Source organism: Jaculus jaculus, chromosome 3 (genome assembly GCF_020740685.1).
Source record: "Jaculus jaculus isolate mJacJac1 chromosome 3, mJacJac1.mat.Y.cur, whole genome shotgun sequence".
Lineage (NCBI taxonomy): Eukaryota > Metazoa > Chordata > Mammalia > Rodentia > Dipodidae > Jaculus > Jaculus jaculus.
This window is the reverse complement of record NC_059104.1, coordinates 34,572,972-34,586,023: the sequence shown is the minus strand read 5'-3', so window position 1 is coordinate 34,586,023 and position 13,052 is coordinate 34,572,972. Positions and strand designations below refer to the sequence as shown.

Sequence of the window (13,052 nt, the reverse complement as noted above, 5' to 3'; positions counted from 1 at the left end):
TTGTGTTTGTAGTTGCTTCTGGTAAGATGGCAGCAGTTTCTCCTCAGAGGATGTTGTCACAAAAAAACTCTGTGACTATAAATGGCCCTTTTCTTTTGAGACAATAATGTTAGTATTTTTTTTTATTGCGTGTTTCTTAAAAAATTCATTTAGTGTTCTAAGTTGCTCATAAGCCCCCAAGTTCTCCCCTCCAGATACATGCTATGTGTACAAAAACTATGCTGCTTACTGTGGTTTGAATGTGTCCCCCAAAGTTCATGTGTTACAAGCCTAGTCCGCAAGGCAATAGTGTTGAGAGATAGGGACCAACGGGCGATTAAGGTCTTTGCTGTCACGAGTGACCAGGTTCCTGTCATGCCAAGGACGACTGCTTTGAGTGTCCCTGGAGTCTCCCTGTGGCACACATTCGTCTCTGCTCTTAGGCCAGCACCTAGCCCACACCAGGCTTTAAACCAGATGCTGTTCACATACATTTCCTTCTTGTGACTTCATGTGAAAAATCGTGATTCACTTTTTCCTTTCTTATTAATTTCTTTTTTTAAAAGTTGTGAACAGGTGGCCAGGAGCGTACGCAGCTCCTGGGAAAGCAGAGATTACTTGGTGGTTTGGAGAGAGCCCAAGTATCTAGTGAGGTCAGCTTCTCTCATATCAACACAATTTCCCAAGAGGCAACGCCCAGGTCAACTGGAGCTGCCCAGGGCAGGGCAGGGCAGGGCCGGGCCGGGTCTCTTGGAAGCTTCCTGGCCTTGCCTGGGGAGTAAGCACCCTGGGGACGTAATCACTCAGTCAGCTGCGCTTGGTCTGAGAGCCCAGGGAAACACTGTGGCAGCGAAGCTGGCATGCGACAGTGCCCGAGAACACCTTATAGAACTTCTTTGGTGAGCCCGGGAGGCATCCCCTAGCAGCTCGGACCTATCCCCTTTCCTGTTCACATCTTTCCTGGGGTACCGGAGGCAAACATTTTCCTCCTCTCCCTCAGGAGTTCCAGAGTGAGGCTTTCATGTTTCTTGATGCCTCAGTCAAAACTGTATGTGATCCTAACCAGTATGGGCTTGGGGAGCTAACTGGGAAGGAAAAGTAGTCTTGTGGCCTGGAGCATTTCCCTCCTGGGATTTGCTGAGGACTTGAGCATGGGAAGATTGGCCTTTCCTATTGCAAATGAGGAAGCACACGTGTGTGATATGTTGAGGGAGGAGGGCTCCACGGCACGGGAAAGGGACAGACAGTGGTGGGATTCTGTCAGAGGCTCTCAAGCCTGATGCTTTGGGGGGTCACTTCCTGCTTCTCTGCCGGCCCGCCACGCGCCGAGCTGACTGCAAGTGTAGGTAGCATCCATGAGTTTACTTCCACGCTGCCCTTGCCGGGCCTGTGATTGATTCCGCATTGCATCCATGCGTTGCGATGACTCTGGTTTCCACGGGGTCTCGGGGGAGAGCGGGAGAGGCTGCGGTGGGGGCTGCGTGGGGGCCTGGAGCTAGCTCTTGGAAAGAAGACTGTTGTAAATACTTGCGCTGCAACTCTGGAACGCAGCTGGCTGGCACACGCGGGTGCGTTATAACCTCTTCCCATTAGCACTTTACCCTCCGACTGTTCTATCAGATACGAGGGAGGAAGGCTTTTTGGCCGTGTAGACATTTTTTTCCCCCACCTCAGATGCGGACTTTCTGGAACACTGGAAAGAGTGTTTGGCCAAGGCTAGCTCTGGTAGACCAACGGGTGGGTGGAGAGAGTTGGCTTGCTGTCAGTCTGGATGTTTGGCTGACGACAGGACCAGTGTGCCTTGCCCTTCGTGGGACCTTACTCTGGAAGTCATTTCGAATCTGTGTTTAAAGCCACCCATTTCAAGAGGGTAAGGAAAACCTAACGTGAAAGAGTTGTTGCAAATTATGTTTTGCAGCAATGTCTCTTCTAGGGGACAAAACTTTCTTTGCAAGGGAGAAGTTGCTTGGCTTTTCTGGTCACCACCCTTGCCTCTAATATTGGGAAAGTCTTCAAAGTGTCTCATTTACTTTTTCTGTCTGGGATAAGCACTGTTCGAATCTCTCACTCATGCTACATCAAGCTGTTCCTGTTTCCTAGGACCAATTTTTTTTTTTTTCCAAGGTAGGGTCTCTGTCTATTCCAGGCTGACCTAGAATTTATTCTGTATTCTCAGGGTGGTCTTGAACGCAAGGCGCTCCTCCTACCTCTGCCAGTTCTTGGATTAAAGGCATGTGCCACCACACCTGGCTACCAGTTTTTTTAATTTTATTTTTTTTTGTTGTTGTTTGTTTTTTTTTTTTTTTATTTATTTGAGAGTGACAGAGAGAGAAAGAGGCAGAGAGAGAGAGAGAGAGAGAGAGAGAGAATGGGCACGCCAGGGCCTCCACCCACTGCAAACGAACTCCAGATGCGTGCATCCCCTTGTGTATCTGGCTAACGTGGGTCCTGGGGAATCGAGCCTTGAACTGGGGTCCTTAGGATTTATAGGTAAGGGCTTAACCACTAAGCCATCTCTCCAGCCCAGTTTTTTTTTTTTTTTTTTAAACAGTGGACAAAGTAGCTATAATGCACAGAAGAGTAGATTTTTACCTCAGAGCCCTTTCTCTGAGCAGAGCACAATGCACACACAGAGGGTGGACCCAGAGCCCTCTGAGCTGAGTTGCCTCCTCATGGAAGGACCAGGCATAGCAGCTCTTGGGAAGAGCACAAATATCTAGGCAGACTTTTCTTTCCATCAGCCTTTGGTTAGAAATTGCTTCTTGGTGGATTTCGTGTCAGTATTTTAAATCGTCGATTGAAGGAAGAGTCAGACCTGGAGCTTCCTGCTTCTAAGTACACCGCGTAGCTGTCAGAGTCAAGGGATGACAGCCGGCCGCGGTGACGGACGACACGTAGTTCAGTGATCTGTGACAGGCACATGCTGTCTGGCCCTTTATCAGGTAGCAAAGGAATTACTAAAACTAGTCAATTAACAGAGTGAACTAGTTACGCCGCACTTGCTGTTTTGTGCATGTCAAGTGTAGTGCGTAAAAGTCCACGGTCCACGGATAGCAGTATATTCATTATAGCCATTCTTGAGTATTTTGAACATCACTGACCTATTTTGTTCCTTTTTACAGGACATCTGGGTTTTGATGTATACATAGATACTTTTGCCTTTTCCTTTGAGATGAGAGTGTAAGATTTGGACTTGGTTTTTGTGTGTCTTTTTTTGGGGGGGGGTTTACTGATATAAAATTTTAGTTATGCTTTATGACAGCTTTAAAGATAACTGGGAGTTGGGGAGATGGCTCAGTGGGCCAGGCATTTGTCACATAAAGACTGGAGAGGTCAGTGCCACCCTCTCCATGTGAGTGACAGGTGGGTGTGGTGACGCAGCTGTAATCCTAGCTCTGGGGAGGCAGAGACAGAAGACCCTCTGGGCAGCTGGTGAAGTAGACTAGCTGAGTTGGCAAACACTGATTTCAAGTAAGAGGCCTTGCCTCAGTAAGTAAAATGTCGTGATAGCTCAAGGAACACACTGTGTCACCCTCTGACCTCTACACACACACACACACACACACACACACACACGTACGTACGTACGTACATACATGCTTGCATGCATGCAAGTGTGCATGCATACACACATATACACATGTGTAAAAAGAAGCAGTCAGGGCGAGGGATGTTTCATGGGGAGAGTGCCTGCCTCCCATGCTCAAGGCCTTGGGTTCGATCCCCAGTACCCCATGGAATTGTGCAGTGGTAAATTCTGTATATTCAGCACTCCGTGGGTGCTGAGAAGCCAGGCTGAGATACATGTGACTCTCTGTCAGGGGGAAAAATAAAAGAACAAAAAAGCAATACCTTAACTATGAGTAGCAGGGAAATTTGATTCAAATTGGATACATATTAGTTAATTTGAGCTAATGCAGTTTAATTGTTAACATCCTATGAAGCTGTAGGCATTTTTCCTCTTAGACTTTCTCTTGCTAGCTTACTTCTCTACAAATCAAATACATATTCATCCAGTGTAGGAGAACATCTGACTGCCATGCATTTTGTTAGACATTGCTAAACAAAAATTTTTTTTTTGTGTGCTTCACAATCTTTAGACACCTGTGTCATAGCAGAAAACAAAGCCACATAAACTTCTTAGATTCTGATGGCAGCAAGATAAAAGAACAAATGCAAAAAGAAAGAAAACAGTAACATTGACAACAACAAAACAAATGCATATAGAAGATGTTTGTAAGTCAGGGACATTTAACTGCCAAACCATCTTTCCAGCCCAAGAAGGTGATTGGAAATAGGGAGAGTAAAAGGGAAGGGCGGCTCTAGGGAGGGGTGGCCTCCCCGCATTGTGAATCTCGGGGCCCAGCATGACGGCCGCTCCAAGGCAGAGTGGGAATTGGAGGGATCTGCCCTCACTTGATGGAAAGCCTGGACTGTGGATGAGTTCGTGACCAGCACTACACTCTGACCCTTAGCGAGTGTCTTTCTAGCACATCTGAAATAGGGGACATTGTCTTCAGTTGATCTTTACTGGTATAACCTTTATTGTGGGCCTTGGGGAGGAGGTAGGGGTTCAGGAGAGCTGCTCCATTGTCCTTGCTGCCCTGCGTGCTTCTAATCAAAGTGGGATCACTTTGGCGCCAGTACATCCTTTCTACTGAGCATGCCTCATACTGTTGTGCTTTGGATAACTTACCATTTGAGTATGTATTATTCATTGTTCTAATGAAGCATTAGGTGTTGATAATAGCATCTTGTCATACTCCCCACCTATGACTTCCAAAATAAAATGCTGTCCATTTTTATAATATGATTTTCTTTTTACTCAAGAGATAAGTTATGGCTTGAGCACTTGTGCTATGATATTTATTATTTATATTTTTATTTATTTGAGAGGGAGAGAGAACGGGCATGCCAGGGCATCCAGCCACTGAAATCAAACTCCACATGCATGTGCCATGTTGTACATCTGGCTTATGTGGATCCTGGGGAATTGAACCTGGGTCCTTTGGCTTTGTAGGTGAATGTCTAACCTCTAAGCCATCTCTCTAGCCCTTGTTGATGTTTTTGATGCATAATACACATATGAAAAAGTATGTGTGTATAAATGTACAACTCAAGCATTTACTCATGAACTGAACAATGTACAGATCAGAGATTTATTTAGAAATGGTACGGCCTTGGCTTAGCCACGTCAAAAGTTCAAATTCTCACTATCCAAGACACTCAGCTCTCTGCCAGAGACTTGTGCTATGCTCTCTCCCCAGTAATTAATCACTCTCCTGATTGTAACAGCATATGTTTGTTTTGCCTGCTTTAATGTTTATTTGAATGCAGTCAGGTAATCTATACTCTGTTACGTGGCTTCTTTTTCTCCCCTTTCCTCATCAAATCAGTCCTTGTGGTTGGAAGCAGTTGCAGGTTGTTCGTTCTCATCGACATGTAATATTTCACTGTGTGCATATTTCTACTGCATCATACTGCTATGAAAGCATTCTGGTATATGACTTTTGGGGAAGAAATGAAAGCACTTCTGTTGGGGATGGGCCTAGCCAGGGAATTGCTGGCTCCATATTTACCTTACTTGTTACCAAGTGCGTTAAGAGTGTACATTGCTGTACCGATTTACATTTCCACCCGTCATGTGAATGCTTGTGGGTTCGGCTGCTGACCTGCTTTGGGGATTTTGGGGAGATGGGTAGTATTAAGTTCGGTTTTGGCTGTTTCTGTGGAAAGGAAGACTTGGTGGTCTTGTAGATCATTTGAAGCTTGAGCTAAACACTTGTCTCTGCATTTCCACTCAGTCCCTTTTCTTTCTCTGTGACTTGTCTGATGCATCTGCATACTCAGTGTATTCTGCATACACACCAGTATCATGCACGTGCATACGTTCCCCTCTCTCTGCCTGTTACAGTCATGCTGGGACGCTTCCTGAGAGATGGTCCAGCTCGTTCTAGTCTGAATTTGCACTGACCCTGGGTGTGGATAATAGTGTAAAACATGTGTATTAGAATGATTCAACTTCTTTCTTTTTTGATGTTTGTGAAGTTTATATTCTAAATATATCCTCCATTTTAACATCTTTATAATTCTAGCATTTTATATGGAGTTGTATACCTATATAGGCACATGTGCATAGACACAGGTGCAGTAGTGTCATTAGGCCGAGATTTTTGTTTGTTTTTGGTTTTGGTCTTTCAAGGTAGGGTCTCACTGTAGCTCAGGCTGATCTGGAATTCACTATGTCATCAGGGTGGCCTGGAACTCACGCTGATCCTCCTACCTCTGCCTCGCAAATTCTGGGATTAAAGGTGTGCGCCACCACGCCCGGTTTAGGCAGTGTTTTTTACAGGACAAAATAACAACAACAACAAAATAACAGAAACTTGGTGCAGTTTGTTTAAAATGCAGATTACCAAAAGGCTACAAGATAGGTCAGCCCCCCCCCCCCCACCGTGCTCATAACTGAGGCCAGACTCTTCAGGAGGAGTTCATGCCCTGTGTAAAATGATTGTTTCCTAGCCGGGCGTGGTGGTGCACACGTTTAATCCCAGCACTTGATTGCTGTGAGTTCAAGGCCACCCTGAGACTGCAGAGTGAATTCCAGGTCAGCCTGGGCTAGAGTGAGACCCTACCTCGGAAAACCAAGAACAAACCAACAAAAAAAGATCATTTTCTGCTTCTGCAGGGTCATGCTCACTGAGCAGTTTGCTCTGAGGAACTGGGATTAAAAACCCAGTGCAAGGCTTTTTGTCTCCTTCCTTCGACTTTGTGTGCTTCCCAGTTTTCTGTCATGATTATGTTGGTTTGTTTTTAAACTCCTGGAAGGGTTTAAACATTTCTCACAATAAAAATGAAAAAGAGAAGAACCTCTGAGTAATATTTTAAAGAATTTTTAAAAAATCTTTTATTTACATTTATTTATTTATTTGACAGAGAAAGAGGGAGGGAGGGAAGAAAGGAGGGAGAGAGAAAGGGAAAGGGAGAGGGAGAGAATGGGCATGCCAGGGCCTCCAGTCACTGCAAACAAATTCCAGACGCGGGGCGCCCCCTTGTGCATCTGGCTTACGTGGGTCCAGGGGAATCAAACTTGGGTCCTTTGGCATTGTAGGCAAACACCTTAACTGCTAAGCCATCCAAATCTCACTTTGTAATGGAGAGAAGCTTCTTAAAATATTTTATATATAAAATTTTAAATATAAAATATTTTAACAATGGAAAACTGTCCATAATACTTAAATCAGTGACTACAGAAAAAAATCTTCATATGTGTGTGTGTGTGCTAAGATTTCTGAACTTACAGGTGATCGTGATATTCTTGGAACTTTAGAATGAGCTTTTAATTATAGGTAATGATTTAATGTTCATGGGTATGACTTAATACATGTATTTTTTTTTGTCTTTTCAGGCAAGAAGAGACCGTTAGAAGAGTGAAAAATGTAAGATCTATTCACTGTAATGGAGCATTTCATTATAAATAGCTTCTACTTTCATCTTTTGTGAGGTAGTACTGGATCTAAGAATATACTTGGTACTTTCTTTTCTCATTAAATTTTACCAGTTGCAGACTCAAAATACACTTAAATATATGTGTTCTAATGCATGGTTAGAACATATGTTCTCTGCCTTTCGTATTAAAGGGTAGGTTGGGTTTAGGAAGCTGGTTGTTAAGCTACTGATGTGGTAATGACAAACTAACTTTAGGATTTTTAGGGGAATAAGTAGGAAGCTATCATGTTAGAATTTAAAAGGGGAAACATGGGATGTTTAAGGACTCTCAGGAATTATTCGGTGTAGATGCACATCATGTCCTTAATATTCTCCATAAAAGAAATACAGCTGAAAGTGACATCTTTTCTGCGTGTTTGTGTGTATACACATGCTCATATGTCTATACATGTGTGTACATGTGTACTACCTTGCGTGTGTGTGCGCGTGCGCGCGCGCGCGCACACACACACACACACACACACACACACACACACACACACACACATGTGAGCAGAGGCCAGATGGGCATTTTCTTCAACTACACCACTTTATTCTTTGAGACAGGGTGTCTCATTGAACTTGAAGCTCACGGATTTGGCTAAAATAGGTGGGCAGCAGACCCCAGAGACTTTCCAGTTTCTACCTCACCAGTTCTGGGATTAGAGACCCAAGTCACTGAGCTTTTTTGTGGCTGCCGGGTATTTGATATCAGGCTCTTGTGCTTGTGTGGCCTTACACTTTATTGCCTAAGCCATCTCCTCAGCCTCTGAGAGAGCTACTTTTTTTTTTTTTAATTATTTATTTATTTATTTGAGAGCGACAGACACAGAGAGAAAGACAGATAGAGGGAGAGAGAATGGACGCGCCAGGGCTTCCACCCACTGCAAACGAACTCCAGACGCGTGGGCCCCCTTGTGCATCTGGCTAACATGGGACCTGGGGAACCGAGCCTCGAACCAGGGTCCTTAGGCTTCGTAGGCAAGCGCTTAACTGCTAAGCCATCTCTCCAGCCCGAGAGCTGCTTTAAAATATATATATATATATATATATATATATATATATATATATATATATATTCAGAAAGCTACGAATTACTGATTTTAGCTGCTCGCTGTGTTACTGGAAACAATATTAGTTCACTAGAGTTGTACTTGGGTTTTCCTCTCACACTGTGTTTTTCATTCTCTGGTAGTGGAATACCTGACTACCTTTTGAGCTCCTGGGCATTTTTCTTCTGCCAACTAGAAAAGTCTATTGAGAAGTATTGTGCTTTTTAAACGACCCTTCTCTTTACTGTAAATATCAGAGTCCACCCGTCCACCATACAGTCATGTTCTAAGTACTTCCCTGCACTTGAGTTTGCGGTAGGTTACCAAATAGCCTGTCTTGTTCTTCCTTATTAGGTTTTAATAACTCTTTACTGGCTTGGAAGAAAAGCACAAAACAACCCTTACTATAATGGTCCCTATTTGAACCTGAAAGCATTTGAGAATCTTTTAGGACAAGCGCTGACTAAGGTAAGGAAAGCACCTCTGCAGGAGATGGCCGCTGCAGTGCAATCCATTCTCCTCCGCTTGTCCTTCTCCTCCTCTCTTCCTTCTCCTCTCTTCCTTCTCCTCCTCTCTATAACAAAGATGGCCTCTTTGTCTTTGCTCCACTCTAGCTGGGTGGAGTGGGCAGGGTGGTAACTTGTTTACAGCTTTATGTGCTGCTGCCAAGGAGTATCTATTCCAGAGCACTTTCCAAGGTATAGAATTTTATGTCTTAATTTTTGGTAATTTGATGACACACACACTTGCCTTTTACACACTATATAACTTAACTGTTTCTATATGCATTTTAAATCCAACCTGCGCTAACGAGGCATTCTCAGGGCTATTAAAGTTTATAAGAGTTACTCAATTTCTTTATATTAATGTGTTCTTGTCATGGGTAATTATCTCTAGGGCCCACATTCCAGTATCAGCATACTTCCATTGTTTCCTAAAGAGTAGTGAAGGGTGAGACTTGATAAGGTTTATTTTTAATATTTTACTTATTTACGCAAACACAGAAAGAATGAATGAGAGAGAATATGAATGGGTGTGCCAGGGTCTCTAACCACTGCAAACAAACTCCAGATACAAGAACCACCTTTGTGCATCTGACTTTATGTGGGTACTAGGGAATTGAACCCAGGTCATTAGGCATTACAGGCAAGTACCTTAACTGCTGAGCAATCTCTCCGGCCTTTCATAAGGTTTGGCTTCATTTTGAGACAGGGTTTCATGTAGTCTCAGCTGGCCCCTTAACTCTTGTGTAACCAAGGGTGATCTTGAATTCCTGATACTCCTGCCTCTACCTCCCAAGTGCTGGAATTAAAAGTGTGAGTCACCATGCCTGGCTGTTTTAAGCGTTTTAAGTTAGAATCCTTGGTTTTATATGTATTTCTGTTGCTTCCAACCCTAGGGTCACCATGACAGCCCTCTGAAGCTTGAGGACTGTGTGAGAAGAGCTGAGAGCTGATACTAAAAGTGCCTGATTTTCTTTGAAAATCTTCACTTATAGGGCTGTAGTTGAAAAAGCTAGGTTCTCTGTGGGGCTGTTTATCCTGAGGGATTTAAAAGGGTCAGAAGAAAATAAACTACTCAAAATGGTAAAATACTGGGCTAGGGAGATTGCTTAGTGGTTAAAGACAGTTGTTTGCAAAGCCTGTAGTCCTGATTTGATTCACCAGTATCCACGTAAAGTCAGATGCCCAAAGAGGTGCATGCGTCTGGAGTTCATTTGCAGTGGCAAGAGACCGCAGGATGCCCATACTCGCATGCGCATACTTTTTTTTAAATAAACAATTTTTTTAAATTGTAAAATATGATAAAATGTCACCTAATGTATAGCGCTTTTTTTGTGGGATTTTTTAAAAATGATTACACAAGAAAGATATTTAGCATTCATTTCTGGCACACTGTAAAGATGCAATAAATATAAGTTATGACTGAAACAGACATTTTAGGCCACAGTGCAAATAATTGCCTTCTTCTACATCTATCCATATCTTTAGAAATGACTTTGCCTGAGCCTAGCCATATATAATACACAGAAATGGAACTGCCGAGCTGAAAATGTCAGCTCTTCCCCCCCTTCCCTTCTCTTCCTTCTTTTCTCCTCCTCCTTCTCTTTTGCCCCCCCCCCCGCCTCTTTATCCTTTTTCTTTTAAAATTTAAAGAATTGGTAAACATTGATTTATGTTTTTGAATCAATTAATTCAGATAATAATGAATATACTATGTACATATTTTGTGATGGGTATGGGGGGGAGGAACAAAAACCTTACTCATGGCAAATGACCTGTCTATGTAGTGATCAGTCTCTTGGAAGTGGGTGAGGCTCTGATGGGAAACTATAGAGAGCCTTGGGCACAAGGAGGGCCTGGCTTCATAGTTGCTTGAGTTAAGACAAGCAATTAAAAAGCTATGTGGGCTTTGGCTTATGGTCTCATATCACTTATAGCCTTTGGGACATCTTATGGCAGTGTGATTCAGGGTGAATAGTCTTGGTGCCAGGAATACTCATTTACAGGCCATTTCCTACCACCAGTGCCAAATCCAGGGCAGATAGAAAGCACTGCTGATAGCAAGCTATAGTTGTGGTTCAGTTATTCCATTACTACCAAGGGGAGTGGCCTTGAGAAGCATGTGAATGTGTCATTTGTTTCACGTCACTTCTGTTAAAATCAAAACCACTGTGTTGGGCTTACTTTCCTAGTTCATTGGACAGTGCTTAATGCCGATCGAACGTATCATAAAAAAATAAATAAATAAAACAAAACTTGGACCACCAAGCGTATTGGCAAGCACCTCTAATCCCAGGGCTGGGGAATAAAGACAGAAGGACCCCTGTGGCTTGCTTGCCAACCAGTCTGGTCTCACTGGTGAACTCCAGGGCAGTGAGAGACCTTGTCTCATAAAAGGTAGATGGCATTCTGAAGATAACACCCACGGCTAGCCTCTGAGTCCACATTTGTCATTTTATGGGGCTCACCCGGGTGAGATCTTCCATACACCAGTTTCAGGGCCAGCCTTGGGCTATTTATTAACTGAGGCGAGGTGGTCCACTGTCAGACATGCCAGTGTTAATGATGGCAGGAACTATCCTGCCTTTAGCCAAAGGTTTTAATAAATGCATACCCCAGAACCCTGTTGGAGCTAAAAGTTTATCTTAAAAACGTTTAATCTTCTGTCTGGAGATGTGTTTCGTTGGCGGTAGGCACGCCTGGCTTTCATTTCTGCTTAGAAGTAGTGGATGAAATGTTGGTACTGGCATTTTTCATGCCAGGATGTCAAGTCTGAAAGTGCCATGATGCCTGGCATCCAGAGCATGTGGAGTCTCACTTAAATTTGTTAGTCCTTCTTGGCACTTCAAACACTTGTCAAGCAATTGAATCATGTTTCAGTGAATGTTTCAATCAAATGTGTGCCTGGCTGGGGGTGGTGGCGCACATCTTTAATCCCAGCACTGGGGTGGGGGCGAGATAGGAGGATCGCTGTGAGTTTAAGGCCAGCCTGAGACTACATGGTGAATTCCAGGTCAGCCTGGACTAGAGCAAGACCTGACCTCAAAAAACAAAACAGAAAAAGAAAAAAAAAGTGTGCTGAAACAGCTACTAATCACTCACCTTGGACACCTTTCATCCTTTTCCTATGTTGGAAGTATTCATAAAGAAAAGCTCTGAACATAACACAGCAAATACCTAGGTAATCATTATTTGACCCACTTCCAATTTGGCTTTACCCATCTATTATCTATTTATGTTTTTACTTAAGCATTTGAAGAAAAATTTCAGGTGCCATATCTTACTCCAGTGTACTCTGAATGCATATTGTTAGAGTCAAAATATCTTTCTGTGTAGCTGAAATATACACTTAGAAAATCTCTTTAGTATTCATTATTTAATATGTCTTTCCCAATAGTCTCCTATTTTTATAGCTTTCTTATTTGAATCATGTCTTAATCATAGTTCACCTTAGGTTTTGCTATTAGAAGTTCCTGTGTTTGCTAAACTGTATATTGGTAATGTAGTAATCTTATTGATTCTTCCTTAAATGTTAATTGTAAAAAGTCTGAAAAAATCCAGTTCAGTTTTGCAATTACATTTCAGAGGGGTGCTAATTAAAATATTTATCTTGAATCAGCTCTGTAGGAATTGTAAACCTTCACATGGTAGCATTTGTTCTATTTGCGTGTGCCTCTTACATGAGCCAAACAAATGTTTCCTTTAGATGCAATGCAAGGAAGATAAGCCTTCCCTGTCAGCACAAGTGAGCTTATATTGACTCGAGTAAGAAAGACAACCAAGGGCTGGGGAGATGGCTCAGTGGTTAGGGGCACTTCCGTGCAAGCATGAGGGCCTGAGGGACCCCTTGCATTGGCTGTCCAGGACCGGCATCTGAAAGCCCAGTCCTATAAGGGGGTAGGTATGTGAGAATCACTAGCACAGGAAAACAGCAAGCTCTGGGATCTGTAAGATATGCCTTTTGCTCAAATGAAACTGGAGGAAGAGTGACGAAGCCAGACACCTGACACTCTGCTCTGGTCACTGCAGG

At 43.2% G+C, this 13,052-nt stretch overlaps 1 protein-coding gene across 7 annotated transcripts in view; it reads left to right on the top strand.

Annotated features, from left to right (window-relative positions):
* Nucleotides 1-13,052, top strand: part of Lmo7 (LIM domain 7) — a 263,869-nt gene that overhangs the window by 183,177 nt on the left and 67,640 nt on the right. For all 7 annotated transcript variants that reach the window (XM_045145095.1, XM_045145096.1, XM_045145099.1 and 4 more), the window contains 2 exons: nt 7,388-7,418; nt 8,874-8,987. In XM_045145095.1, the coding sequence (XP_045001030.1) occupies nt 7,388-7,418; nt 8,874-8,987 (145 nt within the window). The remainder of the gene's footprint in view (nt 1-7,387; nt 7,419-8,873; nt 8,988-13,052) is intronic.